Raw genomic sequence first — 21,425 nt, 5'->3', positions numbered from 1 at the left:
TGCGGAGAAGGCACCAAGTCCTGTTGATCATGCGAAGAAAACACCAAGCCCTGTTGATCTCAAGGAAAAAGCACCAAGCGATGTTGAAATTGAGGACCAGAAACCAAGCCCAGTGGATCTCAAGGAAACGACACCAAGCCCAGTGGATATCAAGGAAAAGACACAAGGCCCAGTGGATCTTAAGGAAAAGGCACCAAACCCTGTTGAACTCAAGGACCAGAAACCAAGCCCAGTAGATCTCAAGGAAAAGACACCAAGCCCTGTTGATCATGCGGAGAAGGCACCAACTCCTTTTGATCTCAAGGAAAAGACACCAATCCCAGTAGATCTTAAGGAAAAGGTAACAGTCCCTGTTGAACTTGAGGACCGGAAACCAAGCCTAGTGGATCTCAAGGAAAAGACACCAAGTCCAGTAGATCTTATGGAAAAGGCACCAAGTCCTTTTGATCATGTGGAGAAGGCACCAACTTCCGTTGATCTCAAGGAAAAGGCACCCAGCAATGTTGAACTTGAAGACAAAAAACCAAGCCCTGTTGATCTCAAGGAAAAGACGCCAAGTCCTGTTGATCTCAAGGAAAAGGCACCAAGCCCTGTTGATCACGCGGAGAAGGCACCCAGCCCTGTTGGTCTCAAGGAAAAGGAACCCAGTCCTATAGATCTCAAGGAAAAGACACCAAGCCCTGTTGATCATGAGGAGAAGGCTCTAACTCCTGTTGATCTCAAGGAAAAGGAACCAAGTCCTGTAGATCTCAAGGAAAAGACACCAAGCCCTGTTGATCATGCGGAGAAGGCTCCAACTCCTGTTGATCTCAAGGTAAAGGAACTAAGTCCTGTGGATCTTAAGGAAAAGGTAACAATCCCTGTTGAACTTGAAGACCGGAAACCAAGCCACGTAGATCTCAAGGAAAAGACACCAAGCCCAGTGGATCTTAAGGAAAAGGCACCAAGTCCTGTTGAACTTGAGGACCAAAAACCAAGTCCAGTAGATCTCAAGGAAAAGACACCAATCCCAGTAGATCTTAAGGAAAAGGCACCAAGTCCTGTTGATCTTAAAGAAAAGGCACCAAGTCCTGTTGATCATGCGGAGAAGGCTCCAACTCCTGTTGATCTCAAGGAAAAGGAACTAAGTCCTGTGGATCTTAAGGAAAAGGTAACAATCCCTGTTGAACTTGAGGACCGGAAACCAAGCCACGTAGATCTCAAGGAAAAGACACCAAGCCCAGTGGATCTTAAGGAAAAGGCACCAAGTCCTGTTGAACTTGAGGACCAAAAACCAAGTCCAGTAGATCTCAAGGAAAAGACACCAATCCCAGTAGATCTTAAGGAAAAGGCACCAAGTCCTGTTGATCTTAAAGAAAAAGCACCAAGTCCTGTTGATCATGCGGAGAAGGCGCCGAGCCCTGTTGATCTCAAGGAAAAGGCTCCAAGCCCTGTTGATCACGCGAAGAAGTCGCCAAGCCCTGTTGATCTCAAGGAAAAGGCACCAAGTCCTGTTGATCATGCGGAGAAGGCGCCGAGCCCTGTTGATCTCAAGGAAAAGGCTCCAAGCCCTGTTGATCTCAAGGAAAAGGCACCAAGCGATATTGAACTTCAGGAAAAGAAACCAAGCCCAGTGGATCTGAAGGAAAAGACACCAATCCCAGTAGATCTTAAGGAAAAGGCACCAAGTCCTGTTGATCATGCGGAGAAGGCGCCGAGCCCTGTTGATCTCAAGGAAAAGGCTCCAAGCCCTGTTGATCTCAAGGAAATGGCACCAAGCCCTGTTGGTCATGCGGAGAAGGCACCAAGTCCTGTTGATTATGTGGAGAAGGTACCAAGTCCTGTTGATCTCAAGGAGAAGGCACCAAGCATTGTTGAACTCAAAGACCAGAAACCAAGCCCAGTGGATCTCAAGGAAAAGACACCAAGCCCAGTGGGTCTTAAGGAAAAGACACCAAGCCCAGAGGATCTCAAGGAAAAGACACTTAGTCCTGTTGATCATGCGGATAAGGCACCAACTCCTGTTGATTTGAAGGAAAAGGCACCAAGCCCTGTTGATCATGCGGAGAAGGCACCGACTCCTGTTGATCTTAAGGTAATGGCACCAACTCCTGTTGATCTCAAGGAAAAGGCACCAAGCCCTGTTGATCTTAAGGAAAAGGCATCAAGCCCTGTTGATCATGCGGAGAAGGCACCAAGTCCTGTTGATTATGTGGAGAAGGTAACAAGCCCAGTGGATCTCAAGGAAAAGACACCAAGTCCTGTTGATCTCAAGGACATTGCTCAAAGCTCTGTTGAACTTGGAGACAAGGAAACAGGCCCTGTTGAACACAAGGATAAGGAAATAATTCCTCACGATCACAAGGAGATGGAAGTTATTGTCGAAGGTCTAAAGCACAAGGAAGAAGAACAGCAGCAAACGAGCCCCTTAAAACTTGACGACAAGGGAACGATTAAAGAGAGCACTGTCAAGCCAGATAAGAAGCATTCAAGCCCAGCAGAACTCGACGACAAGCTTTTGGCTCTTAAACCAGCTGAGCGAAAGACTCCCAGCCCTGTTAAGCCAGAGAAGAAGCCAACAAGCCCCTTGAAACTTGACGACGACAAAGTGACCGAAGAAAAGGCTCCTAGCCCTGTCGAGCCAGAGGAGAAGCCAACAAGCCCCTTGAAACCCGACGACAAAGAATCGATCGATGAAAAGATTCCTAGCCCTGTCAAGCCAGAAGAGCAGCAAACAAGCACCTTGAAACTTGACGTCAAAGAATCGATCGAAGAGAAAACTCCTAGCCCTGTCAAGCCGGAAGAGAAGCCAACAGGTACCTTGAAACTTGACGACAAAGAAGTTACCGAAGAGAACGCTCCTAGCCCTGTCAAGCAAGACGAGAAGCCAACAAGCCGAACGAAACTTGACGTCGAGGAACCGATCGATGAGAAAATTCCTAGCCCTATCAAGCCAGAGGAGAAGCCAACTAGCCCCTTGAAACTTGACGACGAAGAATTGATCCGAGAGATGGCTCCTAGCCCTGTCGAGCCAGAGGAGAAGCCAACTAGCCCCTTGAAACTTGACGACAAGAAAGTGATGGGAGAGAAGGCTCCTAGCCCTGTCAAGCCTGATGAGAAGCCAGAAAGCCCGACGAAACTTGACGTCAAGGAACCGATCGGAGAGAAGGCCCCTAGCCTTGTCAAGCCAGAGGAGAAGCCAACGAGCCCCTTGAAACATGACGACAAAGAAGTTACCGAAGAGAAGGCTCCTAGCCCTGTCAAGCCAGATGAGAAGCCAACTAGCCCCTTGAAACTTGACGACGACAAAGTGACCGAAGAGAAGGCACCTAGCCCTGTCAAGCCAGACGAGAAGCCAACAAGCCCCTTGCAACTCGATGACGAAGAAGTTACAAAAGAGAAGGCTCCTAGCCCTGACATACCTGAGGAGAAGCCAATCAGCCCTTTGAAACCCGACGACAAAGAACCGATCGAAGAGAAGATTCCTAGCCCTGCCAAGCCAAAAGAGAAGCCAACAAGCCCAACAAAACTTGACGTCGAGGAAACGATCGATGAGAAAATTCCTAGCCCTCTCAAGCCAGAGGAGAAGCCAACAAGCCCCTTGAAACTTGACGACAAAGAAGTTACCGAAGAGAAGGCTCTTAGCCCTGTCAAGCCAAAGGAGAAGCCAACAAGCCCAACCAAACATGACGTCGAGGAAACGATCGATGAGAAAATTCCTAGCCCTGTCAAGCCAGAGGAGAAGGCAACTAGCCCCTTGAAACTTGACGTCAAGGAACCGATCGAAGAGAAGGCTCCCAGCCCTGTCAAGCCACAAGAGAAGCCAACAAGTCCGACGAAACTTGATGTCAAGGAAACGATCGAAGAGAAGGCTCCTAGCCTTGTCAAGCCAGACGAGAAGCCAACAAGCCCAACGAAACTTGACGTCAAGGAACCGATCGATGAGAAAATTCCTAGCCCTGTCAAGCCAGAGGAGAAGCCAACAAGCCCAACGAAACTTGACGTCAAGGAACCGATCGATGAGAAAATTCCTAGGCCTGTCAAGCCAGAGGAGAAGCCAACAAGCCCCTTGAAACTTGACGACAAAGAAGTTACCGAAGAGAAGATTCCTAGCCCTGTCAAGCCAGAGGAGAAGCCAACAAGCCCAACGAAACTTGACGACAAAGAAGTTACCGAAGAGAAGATTCCTAGCCCTGTCAAGCCAGACGAAAAACCAACAAGCCCAACGAAACTTGACGTCGAGGAACCGATCGAAGAGAAAACTCCTAGCCCCGTCAAGCCAGAGGAGAAGCCAACAAGCCCCTTGAAACTCGACGACAAAGAAGTTACCGATGAGAAGACTCCTAGCTCTGTCAAGCCAGATGAGAAGCCAACTAGCCCCTTCAAACCCGACGACAAAGAAGTTACCGAAGAGAAAATTCCTAGCCCTGTGAAGCCAGACGAGAAGCCAACAAGCCCGACGAAACTTGACGTCAAGGAACCGATCGAAGAGAAAATTCCTAGCCCTGTCAAGCCAGAGGAGAAGCCAACAAGTCCGACGAAACTTGATGTCAAGGAACCGATCGAAGAGAAGGCTCCTAGCCCTGTCAAGCCAGACGAGAAGCCAACAAGCCCAACGAAACTTGACGACAAAGAAGTTACCGAAGAGAAGATTCCTAGCCCTGTCAAGCCAGACGAAAAACCAACAAGCCCAACGAAACTTGACGTCGAGGAACCGATCGAAGAAAAAATTCCTAGCCCCGTCAAGCCAGAGGAGAAGCCAACAAGCCCCTTGAAACTCGACGACAAAGAAGTTACCGATGAGAAGACTCCTAGCTCTGTCAAGCCAGATGAGAAGCCAACTAGCCCCTTCAAACCCGACGACAAAGAAGTTACCGAAGAGAAAATTCCTAGCCCTGTGAAGCCAGACGAGAAGCCAACAAGCCCGACGAAACTTGACGTCAAGGAACCGATCGAAGAGAAAATTCCTAGCCCTGTCAAGCCAGAGGAAAAGCCAACAAGTCCGACGAAACTTGATGTCAAGGAACCGATCGAAGAGAAGGCTCCTAGCCCTGTCAAGCCAGAGGAGAAGCTAACAAGCCCCTTGAAACTTGAAGACAAAGAAGATACCGAAGAGAAGGCTCCTAGCCCTGTCAAGCCAGACGAGAAGCCAACAAGCCCAACGAAACTTGACGTAAAGGAACCGATCGATGAGAAAATTCCAAGCCCAGTCAAGCCAGATGAGAAGCCACCAAGCCCAACGAAACTTGACGTCAAGGAACCGATCGAAGAGAAGGTTCCCAGCCCTGTCAAGCCAGAGGAGAAGCCAACAAGTCCGACGAAACTTGATGTCAAGGAACCGACCGATGAGAAAATTCCTAGCCCAGTCAAGCCAGAGGAGAAGCCAACAAGCACCTTGAAACTTGACGACAAAGAAGTTACCGAAGAGAAGATTCCTAGCCCTGTCAAGCCAGACGAAAAACCAACAAGCCCAACGAAACTTGACGTCGAGGAACCGATCGAAGAGAAAACTGCTAGCCCCGTCAAGCCAGAGGAGAAGCCAACAAGCCCCTTGAAACTCGACGACAAAGAAGTTACCGATGAGAAGACTCCTTTCTCTGTCAAGCCAGATGAGAAGCCAACTAGCCCCTTCAAACCCGACGACAAAGAAGTAACCAAAGAGAAAATTCCTAGCCCTGTGAAGCCAGACGAGAAGCCAACAAGCCCGACGAAACTTGACGTCAAGGAACCGATCGAAGAGAAGATTCCTAGCCCTGTCAAGCTAGAGGAGAAGCCAACAAGCCCAACGAAACTTGATGTCAAGGAACCGATCGATGAGAAAATTCCTAGCCCAGTCAAGCCAGAGGAGAAGCCAACAAGCCCCTTGAAACTTGACGACAAAGAACCAATCGACGAGAAGATTCCTAGCCCTGTCAAGCCAGACGAGAAGCCAACAAGCCCGACGAAACTTGACGTCAAGGATCCGATCGAAGAGAAGATTCCTAGCCCTGTCAAGCTAGAGGAGAAGCCAACAAGCCCAACGAAACTTGATGTCAAGGAACCGATCGATGAGAAAATTCCTAGCCCAGTCAAGCCAGAGGAGAAGCCAACAAGCACCTTGAAACTTGACGACAAAGAACCAATCGACGAGAAGATTCCTAGCCCTGTCAAGCCAGACGAGAAGCCAACAATCCCAACGAAACTTGACGTCAAGGAACCGATCGATGAGAAAATTCCTAGCCCAGTCAAGCCAGAGGAGAAGCCAACAAGCACCTTGAAACTTGACGACAAAGAAGTTACCGAAGAGAAGATTCCTAGCCCTGTCAAGCCAGACGAGAAGCCAACAAGCCCAACGAAACTTGACGTCGAGGAACCGATCGAAGAAAAAACTCCTAGCCCCGTCAAGCCAGAGGAAAAGCCAACTAGCCCCTTGAAACTCGACGACAAAGAAGTTACCGATGAGAAGACTCTTAGCTCTGTCAAGCCAGATGAGAAGCCAACTAGCCCCTTGAAACCCGACGACAAAGAACCGATTGAAGAGAAGATTCCTAGCCCTGTCAAGCTTGAAGAGCAACAAACTAGCCCCTTGAAACTTGACGACAAGAAAGTGATCGAAGAGAAGATTCCTAGCCCTGTCAAGCTTGAAGAGCAACAAACTAGCCCCTTGAAACTTGACGACAAGAAAGTGATCGAAGAGAAGGTTCCTAGCCCTGTCAAGCCAGATGAGAAGCCAATAAGCCCTACGAAACTTGACGTCAAAGAACCAATCGACGAGAAGGCTCCTAGCCCTGTCAAGCCGGATGGGAAGCCAGAAAGCCTGTCAAAAATTGACTTCAAGGAACTGACCGAAGAAAAGGCTCCTAGCCCTGTCAAGCCGGATGAGAAGCCAGAAAGCCCGACGAAACTTGACGTCAAGGAATTAATCGAACAGAAGGCTCCCAGCCCTGTCAAGCCAGATGAGAAGCCAACAAGCCCCTTGAAACTAGACGACAAAGAAGTTACCGAAGAGAAGGCTCCTAGCCCTGTCAAGCCAGAGGTGAAGTCAACAAGCTCTTTGAAACCCGACGACGAAGAACCGATTGAAGAGAAGATTCCAAGCCCAGTCAAGCCAGATGAGAAGCCAGCAAGTACTTTGAAACTAGACGAAAAGGCTTTGACTCCTGATCAAATTGAGCAAAAGGCTCCTAGCCTTGTCAAGCCAGATGAGAAGCCAGAAAGCCCGCTGAAACTTGACGTCAAAGAATCGATCGAAGAGAAGGCTCCCAGCCCTGTCAAGCCGGATGAGAAGCCAACAAGCCCATCGAAACTTGACGGAAAGGAGCTGATTGAAAAGGAGGAACCTAGCCCCGTCAAGCCAGAGGAGAAGCCAACTAGCCCCTTGAAACTTGACGACAAAGAAGTTACCGATCAAAAGATTCCTAGCCCTGTGAAGCCAGAAGAGCAGCAAACAAGCCCCTTGAAACTTGACGAAAAGAAAGTGATCGGAGAGAAGGTTCCGAGCCCTGTCAAGCCAGAGGAGAAGCCCACGAGCCCATCGAAACTTGACGGAAAGGAGCTGATTGAAAAGGAGGAACCTAGCCCCGTCAAGCCAGAGGAGAAGCCAACTAGCCCCTTGAAACTTGACGACAAAGAAGTTACCGATCAAAAGATTCCTAGCCCTGTGAAGCCAGAAGAGCAGCAAACAAGCCCCTTGAAACTTGACGACAAGAAAGTGATCGAAGAGAAGGTTCCTAGCCCTGTCAAGCCAGATGAGAAGCCAATAAGCCCTACGAAACTTGACGTCAAAGAACCAATCGACGAGAAGGCTCCTAGCCCTGTCAAGCCGGATGGGAAGCCAGAAAGCCTGTCAAAAATTGACTTCAAGGAACTGACCGAAGAAAAGGCTCCTAGCCCTGTCAAGCCGGATGAGAAGCCAGAAAGCCCGACGAAACTTGACGTCAAGGAATTAATCGAACAGAAGGCTCCCAGCCCTGTCAAGCCAGATGAGAAGCCAACAAGCCCCTTGAAACTAGACGACAAAGAAGTTACCGAAGAGAAGGCTCCTAGCCCTGTCAAGCCAGAGGTGAAGTCAACAAGCTCTTTGAAACCCGACGACGAAGAACCGATTGAAGAGAAGATTCCAAGCCCAGTCAAGCCAGATGAGAAGCCAGCAAGTACTTTGAAACTAGACGAAAAGGCTTTGACTCCTGATCAAATTGAGCAAAAGGCTCCTAGCCTTGTCAAGCCAGATGAGAAGCCAGAAAGCCCGCTGAAACTTGACGTCAAAGAATCGATCGAAGAGAAGGCTCCCAGCCCTGTCAAGCCGGATGAGAAGCCAACAAGCCCATCGAAACTTGACGGAAAGGAGCTGATTGAAAAGGAGGAACCTAGCCCCGTCAAGCCAGAGGAGAAGCCAACTAGCCCCTTGAAACTTGACGACAAAGAAGTTACCGATGAAAAGATTCCTAGCCCTGTGAAGCTAGAAGAGCAGCAAACAAGCCCCTTGAAACTTGACGACAAGAAAGTGATCGGAGAGAAGGTTCCGAGCCCTGTCAAGCCAGAGGAGAAGCCCACGAGCCCATCGAAACTTGACGGAAAGGAGCTGATTGAAAAGGAGGAACCTAGCCCCGTCAAGCCAGAGGAGAAGCCAACTAGCCCCTTGAAACTTGACGACAAAGAAGTTACCGATGAAAAGATTCCTAGCCCTGTCAAGCCTAAAGAGAAGCCAACAAGCCCATTGAAACATGACCTCAAAGAATCAATCGACGAGAAGGCTCCTAGCCCTGTCAAGCCTAAAGAGAAGCCAACAAGCCCATTGAAACATGACCTCAAAGAATCAATCGAAGAGAAGATTCCTAGCCCTGTCAAGCCAGAGGAGAAGCCAACGAGCTCCTTGAAACTTGACGACAAAGAAGTTACCGAAGCGAAGGCACCTAGCCCTGTCAAGCCAAAAGAAAAGCCAACAAGCCCAACCAAACTTGGTGAAAAAGAGCTCATTGATGAGAAGGCTCCTAGCCCCGTCAAGCCAGAGGAGAAGCCACCAAGCCCCTTGAAACTCGACGACAAAGAAGTTACCGACGAGAAGATTCCTAGCCCTGTCAAGCCAGAAGAGAAGCCAACAAGCCCATTGAAACATGACCTCAAAGAATCGATCGACGAGAAGGCTCCTAGCCCTGTCAAGCCAGACGAGAAGCCAACAAGCCCCTTGAAACTCGACGACAAAAAACCGATTGAAGAGAAGATTCCTAGCCCTGTCAAGCTTGAAGAGCAACAAACTAGTCCCTTGAAACTTGACGACAAGAAAGTGATCAAAGAGAAGGCTCCTAGCCCTGTCAAGCCAGAGGAGAAGCCAACGAGCCCATTGAAACATGACCCCAAAGAATCGATCGACGAGAAGATTCCTAGCCCTGCCAAGCCAAAAGAGAAGCTAACAAGCCCAACAAAACTTGACGTCGAGGAAACGATCGATGAGAAAATTCCTAGCCCTCTCAAGCCAGAGGAGAAGCCAACAAGCCCCTTGAAACTTGACGACAAAGAAGTTACCGAAGAGAAGGCTCCTAGCCCTGTCAAGCCAAAGGAGAAGCCAACAAGCCCAACCAAACTTGACGAAAAAGAGCTGATTGAAGAGAAGGCTCCTAGCCCTGTCAAGCCAGAGAAGCCAACGAGCCCCTTGAAACTCGACGCAAAAGAAGTTACCGAAGAGAAGATTCCTAGCCCTGTCAAGCCAGAGGAGAAGCCAACAAGCCCCTTGAAACTTGACGACAAAGAAGTTACCGAAGAGAAGGCTTCTAGCCCTGTCAAGCCAAAGGAGAAGCCAACAAGCCCAACCAAACTTGACGAAAAAGAGCTGATTGAAGAGAAGGCTCCTAGCCCTGTCAAGCCAGAGAAGCCAACGAGCCCCTTGAAACTCGACGCAAAAGAAGTTACCGAAGAGAAGATTCCTAGCCCTGTCAAGCCAGAGGAGAAGCCAACAAGCCCCTTGAAACTTGACGACAAAGAAGTTACCGAAGAGAAGGCTCCAAGCCCTGTCAAGCCAAAGGAGAAGCCAACAAGCCCAACCAAACAAGTCGACAAAGAACTGATTGAAGGGAAGGCTCCTAGTCCTGTTACGCCAGAGGAGAAGCCAAGTAGCCCCTTGAAAGTCGACGACAAAGAACCGATTGAAGAGAAGATTCCTAGCCCTGTCAAGCCAGAGGAGAAGCCAACAAGCCCCTTGAAACTTGAAGACAAAGAAGTTACAAAAGAGAAGGCTCCTAGCCCTGTCAAGCCAGAGGAGAAGCCAACGAGCCCCTTGAAACTTGATGACAAAGAAGAGATCGAAGAGAAGGCTCCGAGCCCTGTCAAGCCAGAGGAGAAGCCCACGAGCCCCTTGAAACTTGAAGACAAAGAAGTTACAAAAGAGAAGGCTCCTAGCCCTGTCAAGCCAGAGGAGAAGCCAACGAGCCCCTTGAAACTTGAAGACAAAGAAGTTACAAAAGAGAAGGCTCCTAGCCCTGTCAAGCCAGAGGAGAAGCCAACGAGCTTCTTGAAACTTGATGACAAAGAAGAGATCGAAGAGAAGGCTCCGAGCCCTGTCAAACCAGATGAGAAGCCAACAAGTTCCTTGAAACTTGACGAAAAGGCTGTGACTCCTGATCAAGTTGAGAAAAAGGCTCTTAGCCTTGTCAAGAAAGATGAGAAGCCAGAAAGCCCTACGAAACTTGACGTCGATGAACCGATCGAAGAGAAGGCTCCTAGCCCCGTCAAGCCAGAGAAGCCAACTAGCCCCTTGAAACTCGACGCCAAAGAAGTTACCGAAGAGAAGATTCCTAGCCCTGTCAAGCCAGAGGAGAAGCCAACAAGCCCCTTGAAACTTGACGACAAAGAAGTTACCGCAGAGAAGGCTCCAAGCCCTGTCAAGCCAAAGGAGAAGCCAACAAGCCCAACCAAACAAGTCGACAAAGAACTGATTGAAGGGAAGGCTCCTAGTCCTGTTACGCCAGAGGAGAAGCCAAGTAGCCCCTTGAAAGTCGACGACAAAGAACCGATTAAAGAGAAGATTCCTAGCCCTGACAAGCTTGAAGAGCAACAAACTAGCCCCTTGAAACTTGACGACAAGAGAGTGATCGAAGAGAAGGCTCCTAGCCCTGTCAAGCCAGAGGAGAAGCCAACAAGCCCCTTGAAACTTGACGACAAGAGAGTGATCGAAGAGAAGGCTCCTAGCCCTGTCAAGCCAGAGGAGAAGCCAACAAGCCCCTTGAAACTTGATGTAAAGGAACCGATCGAAGAGAAGGCTCCTAGCCCTGTCAAGCCAGAGGAGAAGCCAACAAGCCCCTTGAAACTTGAAGACAAAGAAGTTACAAAAGAGAAGGCTCCTAGCCCTGTCAAGCCAGAGGAGAAGCCAACGAGCCCCTTGAAACTTGATGACAAAGAAGAGATCGAAGAGAAGGCTCCGAGCCCTGTCAAGCCAGAGGAGAAGCCAACAAGCCCCTTGAAACTTGATGTCAAGGAACCGATCGAAGAGAAGGCTCCTAGCACTGTCAAGCCAGGGGAGAAGCCAACAAGCCCCTTGAAACTTGACGACAAGAAAATGATCGGAGAGAAGGCTCCTAGCCCTGTCAAGCCAGAGGAGAAGCCAACAAGCCCCTTGAAACTTGATGTCAAGGAACCGATCGAAGAGAAGGCTCCTAGCGCTGTCAAGCCAGGGGAGAAGCCCCCGAGCCCCTTGAAACTTGAAGACAAAGAAGAGATCGAAGAGAAGGCTCCGAGCCCTGTCAAGCCAGATGAGAAGCCAACAAGTTCCTTGAAACTTGACGAAAAGGCTGTGACTCCTGATCAAGTTGAGAAAAAGGCTCTTAGCCTTGTCAAGAAAGATGAGAAGCCAGAAAGCCCTACGAAACTTGACGTCGATGAACCGATCGAAGAGAAGGCTCCTCGCCCTGTCAAGCCGGATGAGAAGCCAGAAAGCCCAACGAAACTTGACGTCAAGGAACCGATCGAAGAGAAGGCTCCAAGCCCAGTCAAGCCAGAGGAGAAGTCATCAAGCCCTTTGAAACCCGACGATAAAGAACCGATCGAAGAGAAGATTACTAGCCCTGTCAAGCCAGAGGAGAAGCCAACGAGCCCCTTGAAACTTGACGAAAAGGCTTTGACTCCTGAACCAGCTGAGAAAATGACTCCTAGCCCTGTCAAGCAAGAGGAGAAGCCAACAAGCTCCTTGAAACTTAACGTCAAGGAATCGGTCGAAGAGATAGTTCGTAGTCCTGTCAAGCCAGAGGAGAAGTCAACAAGCTCTTTGGAAATTGATGACAAAGAACCGATCGAAGAGAAGGCTCCTAGTCCTGTCAAGCCAGTCGACAAGAAAACGAGCCCGGTGAAACTTGACGACATGGCTTCTGCTCACGAACCAGCTGAACTAAAGGCTGCCAGCCTTGTCACGCCCGATGAGAAGCCATCAAGCACAGCAAAACTTGAAGATGAGGCTGTGACCTCTGAACCAGCAAAAGAAACGACTCCTAGCCCTGTCAAGCCAGACGAGAAGTCAACAAGCCCAGTTAAAGTTGACGACAAAGCTTTGTCCCCTGAAATGGCAGAGCAAAAGACCCCCAGCTCTGTCAAGGCAGATAAGGAGACTACAAGTCCCAAGGCTCTGACTCCAGAACCAGCAGATCAAAAGTCAGCCAGCTCTGCCAAGCCTGACGAAAAGCCATTGCCTCCAGTGAAACTTGACGACAAAGAGCCGATCGCAGAAAAGGCTCCTAGCCCTGTCAAATCAAAGGAGATGCCGACGGTCAAAGCGAATCTTGATGACAAGGCTTTGCCTGCAAAACCGAGAGAAGACAAGGCTCTGGGGCCAATCATACCAGTTGAAAAGCCTTCTAGTCCAGCCGAACATGATACTAAGGTTTTAAGTCCTGATCTGGCACAAGAGAAAGTTCATCCTTCAGAAAAGTATAAAGATATCTATAAAGATAATTTAGATGAAGACGGCTTTATTATTGTTGAAAAAGATATTGTAGTTAGTGATTCGATGAAACCGTTTACTGATAGTATCATTGAAAAACCCAAACAAATAACAGCAATGCCTACGGCACAAATTCAAATGCTCACCATCGATGACATACCGCAACCAAATATAATTTCTGAAGCCGTTCTCAGCAAAGTTCTTGAAAAAGAACCTAGTAAAGAGGAAATAGCTCAGATAAAAGTAGTGGACCAAGGTATAAAAATCACAGATGAAATAAATCTTGATAAAATAAACAAAGAAATGACAATTTCGACTGAAGATCTGGACCATATCAAAGATGATATTCCTAGTCCAGAACTGGTACTAGACGAACACAAAAAGCTCAATATTGAACACACTACCAAAGAATTTTTAGAGCACAAGAAATCTTCTTCAGAGGCCCTAATTAGTTCTACATCAGCTGCAGACAAAATGAGTACACAGGAAGCAATCAATACTGACAAAAAAAATGAAAATATCGAAGATAAAAGCATTGGCACAATAATCGAAGATGACATTTCTGATAAACTTGATAACATGCAAGTTTGTTTAGAAAAAAAATTATATGACAAAAAAGACGTGCCCAGAAAAATCGATGGTGAAGAGCTCATGGCTCAAATAGCGTCTAGTACAGAAAAACAAAACGAACAGAAAACGCTGACAGTACCTGACGAGGCGTCAGCAGTACTTCAACTTGACGAAATACGTTTAGTGAGCTCAATTAAATCTCAGACTTTAAAATCAGAAGATTATCCAGAAGTGTCCACTCCAGACGACGACTATCCCAGTTTAACTGAAGAAGAAATTAAAATCGAAAAAGAACTGGAAAGTTTTCAACCTCTGGGTCCACCAGAAGAGCAAACTTCAACTCAACTCATACATGTCACAGAGCACGGACTCAGCATTAAGAGAAAAATAACAATCACAACAATTGTGCAGGAATATTCTTGTCTCAGTAAACCCATTAAAAAGTACAAAATATCCATCATAACTGTCGAAATTGATGAACGTCCTGATGGCCAAATCATAAGCAGAACCTTCAAGGAGGTATCTGTTTCTGATGAAAAACCAAAATCTAGTTTACCAAGAGAGGAGATCAAAGATTCAGCTCAGATGAAATCTGAAATATTACTTGAGACCAAGGCTTTTGGAAGTTTAGAAACAGAATCTAGCCCTGACCAGCATATTAAGACACCATCCAAACTTCTAGTTGCACCTGAAGCAGACGAACTAACAGAAGAAAAACATAGTAAAATGGATAACGGAGATCTTAGTCCTAAGGACCTCATTGAGAAAGAAACTGATTCCCTTCATGATGAAGCAAAAGTTGCTGAATTGTTGACAGGATTTGAACCTTCTAGTAAACCAGAAGAAACGTCGTTTACAGAAAATTTAACCGTCGTAGAAAAAGGTATTGTTATAAAACGAAAACTGGTAGTAACTACAATCATACAGGAATATTATAGTATTATTAAAAAAGAAACTTTGTACAAAATAATTATAACTACCTATGAAGAAGATGAGCTCCCAGACGGTACGAAACTAAACAGAACATTCAAAAAAATTACTTTAAGTAACACAAAACCTGCGCAAGATCAAATTAAACTTCACAAAATGGAATCAACTGAAGACAAAAAGGACTATGATCAAATAAAGTTAGGTGATGAATTAGATCGCTTTGTTAAAGGTACAAAACATCAACCGACTGAAAAATCGGAAGTTACAAAAAAAGAAATCGAAACTAAATCAAAGGATGATGAAAAAGATATCGACGAAAGAGAAAACTTTGATGACGAGTCTGGCCCAAGTATAAAAATCCCTTCAAAAGTGGATTTATCTACTGTAAAGGTAGGTCAAATAAAAGAAACACAAAAATCAAAACCTATAAGTGAGGCCGTCAGTTCAATTGAATTATCAAACGAACCTTCAGAAACGCTTCAAGACACTGATGAAAAAGAAGTTTATGAAGAAGGTGAATCAATCAGCGAAGATAGTCAGGTCTTGGACAGAAGTGATACAAAGAAAGATTCAGAAACTCAAAAAGTCGAAAGCGAAGACAAACACTTAACCAAATCCACTGCAACAACTTCAAAGCAGGAAACACAATTAATTTGTGAAATAGAATCAAACCTTGAAAAAAGTAGTAAAACACATGATCTTTCAACACGCTCGATTTCAGATGAAAAATCTACTCAAGTACCTTTAGGAAGCTTAGCTGAAAGCGTGGTACAAGTACCTGACGGGAGTAGTTCAGAAGACGTGTCTAAGGAAATGAGCCTAGAAGAGAAATATAGTTTTGAAGGCACTGAAAAGTCGGAAAAGAAATCAAGTACTGATAAGATTAAATTTTCTTTAGATGAGACAACCGGACAAAAAATTGAATCTCTGACAATTGACGACTCAACATTGAAAGCTGACAAATCAGAGCATGCCGAAAAGAAAAAAGACATCGAATCACCCAAAGAAGAAATTGCTCTGTCAGAAGCATCAGACTCTGGAGTTCATAGTATACCCATGGATGTAGATCATGTACCCACTGATGACAGAATAAGCCAAGCTGATAAGGAAACTGCTTTCCATTTAATGGAATCAATTCATAAAGCATTTGGTGAAGATTCTGTGCAACAAGGTATTAAGACTGAAAGTCTTGAATCATTAGTTAGAGTATCAACACCTCCAACAGTTCCTGTAAGTCCTTTACCTAAAACTCCCAGCAGCTTTCAAGATGTAAAGATCAGTGATGGAGTACAAAGTGAAGTATCCTACGATAAATCTGATGGAAGTGAAGAAACGATCACTAAAGTAGTCCACGTTGGTGAAGACGTTCTAACACAAAGAATTTCCACTTCTACTGAAAAAGTTGCTAAGAAGACCGCTTCCGTTGTAGAAGATGAATCGGATTTACTATCATTAATGCAAAATGTTGGTAAAATCAAAACTGAAACTGACACTGTTACTAAAATTATTAAGGAAGGTGAAAACGTTGTCACTCAAACGATTACTACTGTCACAACTAAAGAAGTCATTTCAAGAGAAGATGGTACCCCTCAAAATATAAAAACCACAATAGAAACTACCACCCTAAGCAAAGGATCTGATGGTTCCACAGTTACGACAACAGATACACAAACATTACTCTCTGAATGTTCTTCCAGCCTTAAATCTACTTCATCGATGGATTTGTACGCAAAAGACAAATTAGACAAAGATTATTTTGATGGCAATGAAAAGTTTGAAATAAGAGACTTGACAGACAAACGCGAATCATCCGTGCCTAAAGATGTAGAATCCTTAAAATCTTTCGTTAGTGAAACTGATGATTTAGATGATAATATCGAAGATACTATTATTGATACAGATGTTAGCAAACGAATTATCAGAGAAAATAATGTTGATATCATAGAAACAGTAACTACAACCACTAAAAAGGAAACAATTAAGGTTAGTGACACTAAGAAACTGATCCGAACGACGGTGGAAACGAACATAACAAAAGAACATCCCGATGGTTCCCGAGATGTAAGAAAGAATGTTGAAGTAAGGACTGAAGAAGTAGTTACAGATTCTAGTAGTAATTTAGACAGAATTCTTAGCGAATTTACAATTTGTGGAGAACCTGAAGAAAGTGTGTCTACAAAATCTGAAGAAATTAAACAAGATAATGTAATCATTAAGCGCACAATTGTCACTAGGATAGTTAAAACTAGGTATGCCGACAAACAAAATGTACCTAAAAAACTAAAGACTGTCACAACAGTTACCACTACAGATGATTACCCGGATGGTTCATCACAAACCCAAGTTGACAGCAATACCTCTTTAACAGACATTGAAACAGAAACTGTTGAAAATTCCGAACTTCAAGATTTGGTAGTAAGTGAAGACAAGTCTGTTGAAACTGAAAAACAAGAAAAAACCGTTATCATCAATGGAAAAAGTGTTTTGCAAATTATAACTATAACTACGACCAGAGAAATCTTGTCGACTATTGACAAGTCCAAGAGAAAAGCGAAGACTACAGTTGAAACTGTAACAGAGACCATGCTTCCTGATGGCATGACAGAAGTGACAAAAGATGTCAAAGTGTCAGTATCAGATATGGGTATTGTAGAAGCCGAAGGACGGCTTGAAGACTTTGAAGAAATTGAAAGTCCTAAAGAAGATATCCACATGGAAACAGAAACACTCATTGTAGACGGAATATCAATTAAGAGAAAGACAACTATTATTATAACAACCCAGAGCTATATTAATAAATCAAAAACCATTAAACGAATACAAACGACCACTAACACTGTAGTAGAAGATGAACATCCAGATGGTTCAGTTATTACAAAGACTAGTGAAAAATCCCTACTCGTCGATGAAAAAGTTGACCAAGAGGTTGAAAGCGATATTGATATAGCTAAAGCACAAATAGAGGAAATACTCAAAGGATGTACTCAATTTGGTGAGCCAGAAATAACAGAAACGGTGAAAACTGAAGAAATCAAAGAAAAGGATCAAACAATTCATAGAACGATTGTCACCAAAATTGTTCAAACGACATACGCAAACTCTCAGGGTATACCGAGAAAAGTAAAAACCGAAACGACAGAAACAACAAATGATAAATATCCTGATGGCTCTAATAAGACTTCTGTAGAATACGGTATCACAATCGCTGAAATTGTTAGTGGAAACCTTGCAACTAGGAAAAAAATGACTGCAGATCAAGCTGTATCAGAAATCAAAGATGAAGACATGACTCAAGTCAGTCATCACACAGAGGAAGAGTTATCAATCAAAGGAGAAGATCGTTTTGGTGAAATACCTACTAATGATAAACAAGAATTACCAGATGATCAATCATCGGAAAGCAATAAAGTAGAACTAGCTTTAAAAGAACTTGTGTTAGTAGGAGAACCAGAAGTAACTGAAACAAGTAAGAACGTTGAAGTACAAGAAAAAGACATAATTAAAAGAACGATTGTAACTAAAATTGTGAAAACTAAATATGCAGATAAAAAAGGTACTGTCTGTAAACTTAAAACGGTTACCACGCTTACTACAATAGATTACTATCCTGATGGTTCAGCCAGAACTGTTGTTGAAAGTAGCACCTCAGTATCCGATATACAAATTGACACTACCGATTCCGTTGAAGAAGGTTTCGATGCAGTCGGAGAACCTAAAGAAGAAACGACAGTAGAAAACGAAACTGTTGTCGAAGATGGTACTACCATCAAGAGAAAAATAACGATTGACACTGCAGTACAGGAATATGCAAACGTTCCACAGAAAATCAAACGATACAAAACGACAACTAGAACTACAGTTGAAGACGACCATCCCGGTGGCTCAGTAGTGACAAAAGCTAGTGAGAAGGTAGCAATCGTTGATGAAATTCTTACAACAAACGAGTTTACTGAAGACGAACTGAGTGAAATAAGAAAAATAGAAGCTGCGCTCATAGATTTATCACCTTTAGGAGAGCCTGAAATAGATGATAGTACAGAGATTCTCGAAATACTAGAAAATGAAAGAATAATTACCAGAAAAATTAACACCAAAGTTGTCAAAACAAAATACTGTGATAACCTGAATGTATTGAGGAAACTGAAGACGGTTAAAACCGTAACAACCACTGATGTTCATGATGATGGTTCATCACAAACAACTGTCAATACCAGTACCGTTGTTAGTGATATTCAAGACGACCAATCAACAACTGTTATCTTAACCCCGAGAACTGAAGAACATGCTCAAGATGGCGACGTTCAAATCTCTGAAGAGACAATCAACAATGTCGTAATTAGAGATGGAAAACCACTAGAACAAACAATAACCATCAAAACTACGAAAGAAGTTTTTGATGATGGGAAAAAGAAGGTTAGGACTACAGTTGAAACAGAGACTTGCACCGATCTTCCGGACGGTAGCATTGAGATCACAAGAGATAAAAAAGTGACATTGGATGACTATAGATCAGAAGCGTTCTACGAAAATCTTGCGGGTTACGTTGCAATCGACAAACCGGAAGAATCCCGACAAATCGATGAAGAGCTTATCATCGAAAACGGTGTACAAATTATTAGAAAATCAACAGTCGTGACTATTATTCAGGAATTTGTCAATGAACAAACAAAGTCCAGGAAAATTAAAACGATTATTAGACGTGTTACAGAAGATGAATACCCTGATGGTACAGTAATAACTAAAAGAAAGGAAACTGTGACGATTGCAGACGTATTGACTTCGGCACAAAACACAGAAGAAATTTCCGAACGGCCTGATGAACTACGTATCGATGATTCTGAGAAGGTGGAAAGCCAGACAGAAGACTTAGATGTTAAAAATGAAGTAATTCAACGGGGATCAGTAACGATAAAACGTAAAATTACTACGTTAACAAAACGAGAATTTTTGGCAAGCAATGATGTTAATATAAAACGCGTTAGAACTACGGTTGAAACTACGACGGTAGACGAATTCCCAGACGGTGCTACTGAAACAACCAAAGATGTCAAAATAACTGTCTCAGAATTCCAAAAGACGTCAGACAGTGATTTACAGGCAGCTTTGCAAGGACTGGTGTCCACTGGCAAAGTCAAAACTTCAGTTGACAGAAAAACAAATATCATAAAGTCAGAGCAGGGTGAAAGGATTACTCAGACTATTACAACTAATGTTAGTAAAGAAGAACTTTCTAATAGGCAAACAAATGATGTAGCTGTAAAAACAGTTACTGAGACAATAACAGAAAATGCTAAAGACGATGGCACAGTTGAGACAACAAAAGACGTCCGGACACAAATAACGTATCTACCTCCAGGAACTGGTCTTGACGACTGGTCTCCAGAAGAACTAGAAGAAATAGAAAAACAACCCGTAGCACAAGAAGAAAGGCAAGTACTTGATGACAGACCTGAAATAAATCGACTGCCTTTAGAACCTCAAGAGAAAGAAGAACAAAAACCTAAAAAGCAGCGGTCACCGGTCGGCGAAATAACTACTGGCACTGAAACCTTCACTAAGGTTATCAAGGAAGGTGAAAATGAAATCACGCAGACCATAACAGTTGTCACTACTAAAGAGGTCATCAGTCCAGAAAAAATAAAGGTGACCGTAGAGACAACCACAGTGAGCAAGGGCAGTGACGGTGTTACTAAAACTACGAAATCTACCAAAACAACAATATCCGAATTTAAGGAAGAGTTCGAAGAAACTGTAGATACAGGTGAAAGTGAGAAATCATTTTCAAAATTATCATCAAAAACCGGAGACATGCGAAGCTCTTCAGCAGCTAGTGACGATCTAGATCACCAGGGTATCTCATCACCACCGTCCGATATAAGTTCAAGAGGTTCAAGAGCTGCTACTCATGTTTGGGGCACAGAAAGCAGTGGCATGTATTACAGTGATGATGATGGTCCAGGTAGCCCTAGTAGTACAAAGTCACAAATTGCACATTCCCCACGATCAAACCTTAGTTTTGAATTAGACACGGCACGGTCACAACATGAAATATTCGAGAAACACGAATCAATGCCAGACAGAGATTTAATGACAACTTCTGTTTACGGTCAACTTCCTGAAGATGACTCAACACATTCAGAGGTTACCACGACTGAAGTACACGTCGGCAAATCAGTATCGAAAATGACTGAGGAATTTTTATCCCAAGAAAAATCTGAACATATAAAACACAGTGATGCCACATTCTTAAAAGAAGCGGACGAACATTTTGAAAAGGCTATTGAAGAGCATAAAAAAGTTAGTGGATCCGAAGTAATCTCCAATATAACAGCTAAATACGAACTTGACTCAAAGTTCCATGCAAGTTCCAGCCGTTCTTCGAAGGAAGAAAGCACGATTACATTAAAAGATCTCAAATCAGAATCAAAGAAAGTTACTGAAAGCAGTTCAACTAGCAAGCAAGAAATGAAGTTCGAAAAATCTGAACAGAGCAGTGAAACTCGTAAACTATCAAAAGATCCGATTGAGTCTTGGGGTAAACCGTTAGGCTTGCCTAGTCCGATAATGCCTCCAACAGATGGTAAGAGTACCCCTAAGAAACAGACGAGTTCCGCCGTTCTAAACAAAAATAAGATCAACCAGGAGAAGAGCAAGGAAGCGAAGAGCCGCGCCTCAGAGTCACCCAGCAAGAAGAAGGCTCCAGCGCCGGTATACATGGAACTGACTTACGTGCCTCACCATGGCAACTCATATTACTCTGCCGTCGAGTTCTTTAAGCGAGTTCGAGCACGCTACTATGTATTCTCAGGCACGGAACCATCGAAGGAGATCTATAATGCTCTTCTGGATGCCAAGAAGACATGGGAAGATAAAGATTTAGGTAAGAAAAACAACTTTTATTCTTAAAACTATACGTTAAATATTGTATAGATGCTTTCAAGATGCAACAGTTTGGGTGAAAAACTAGTCGGGCAATAAGTACGCGGGAATAAACCGTTACATCTTTTTCGTATGCATCATACTCTTGAAAGTTACAATTGAAATC

General features: G+C 44.4%; 1 protein-coding gene across 1 annotated transcript in view; it reads left to right on the top strand.

The window, feature by feature from the left end:
* Nucleotides 1–21,425, top strand: part of LOC113493773 (microtubule-associated protein futsch-like) — a 160,780-nt gene that overhangs the window by 134,788 nt on the left and 4,567 nt on the right. The window contains exons 10-11 of the mRNA XM_026871788.1: nucleotides 941–9,721; nucleotides 9,953–21,260. Coding sequence (XP_026727589.1) covers nucleotides 941–9,721; nucleotides 9,953–21,260 — 20,089 coding nt within the window. The remainder of the gene's footprint in view (nucleotides 1–940; nucleotides 9,722–9,952; nucleotides 21,261–21,425) is intronic.

This window comes from Trichoplusia ni, chromosome 5 (assembly GCF_003590095.1).
Source record: "Trichoplusia ni isolate ovarian cell line Hi5 chromosome 5, tn1, whole genome shotgun sequence".
Lineage (NCBI taxonomy): Eukaryota > Metazoa > Arthropoda > Insecta > Lepidoptera > Noctuidae > Trichoplusia > Trichoplusia ni.
The sequence above is the reverse complement of the archived record's forward strand: the minus strand, read 5'-3'. Positions and strand labels throughout refer to the sequence as shown.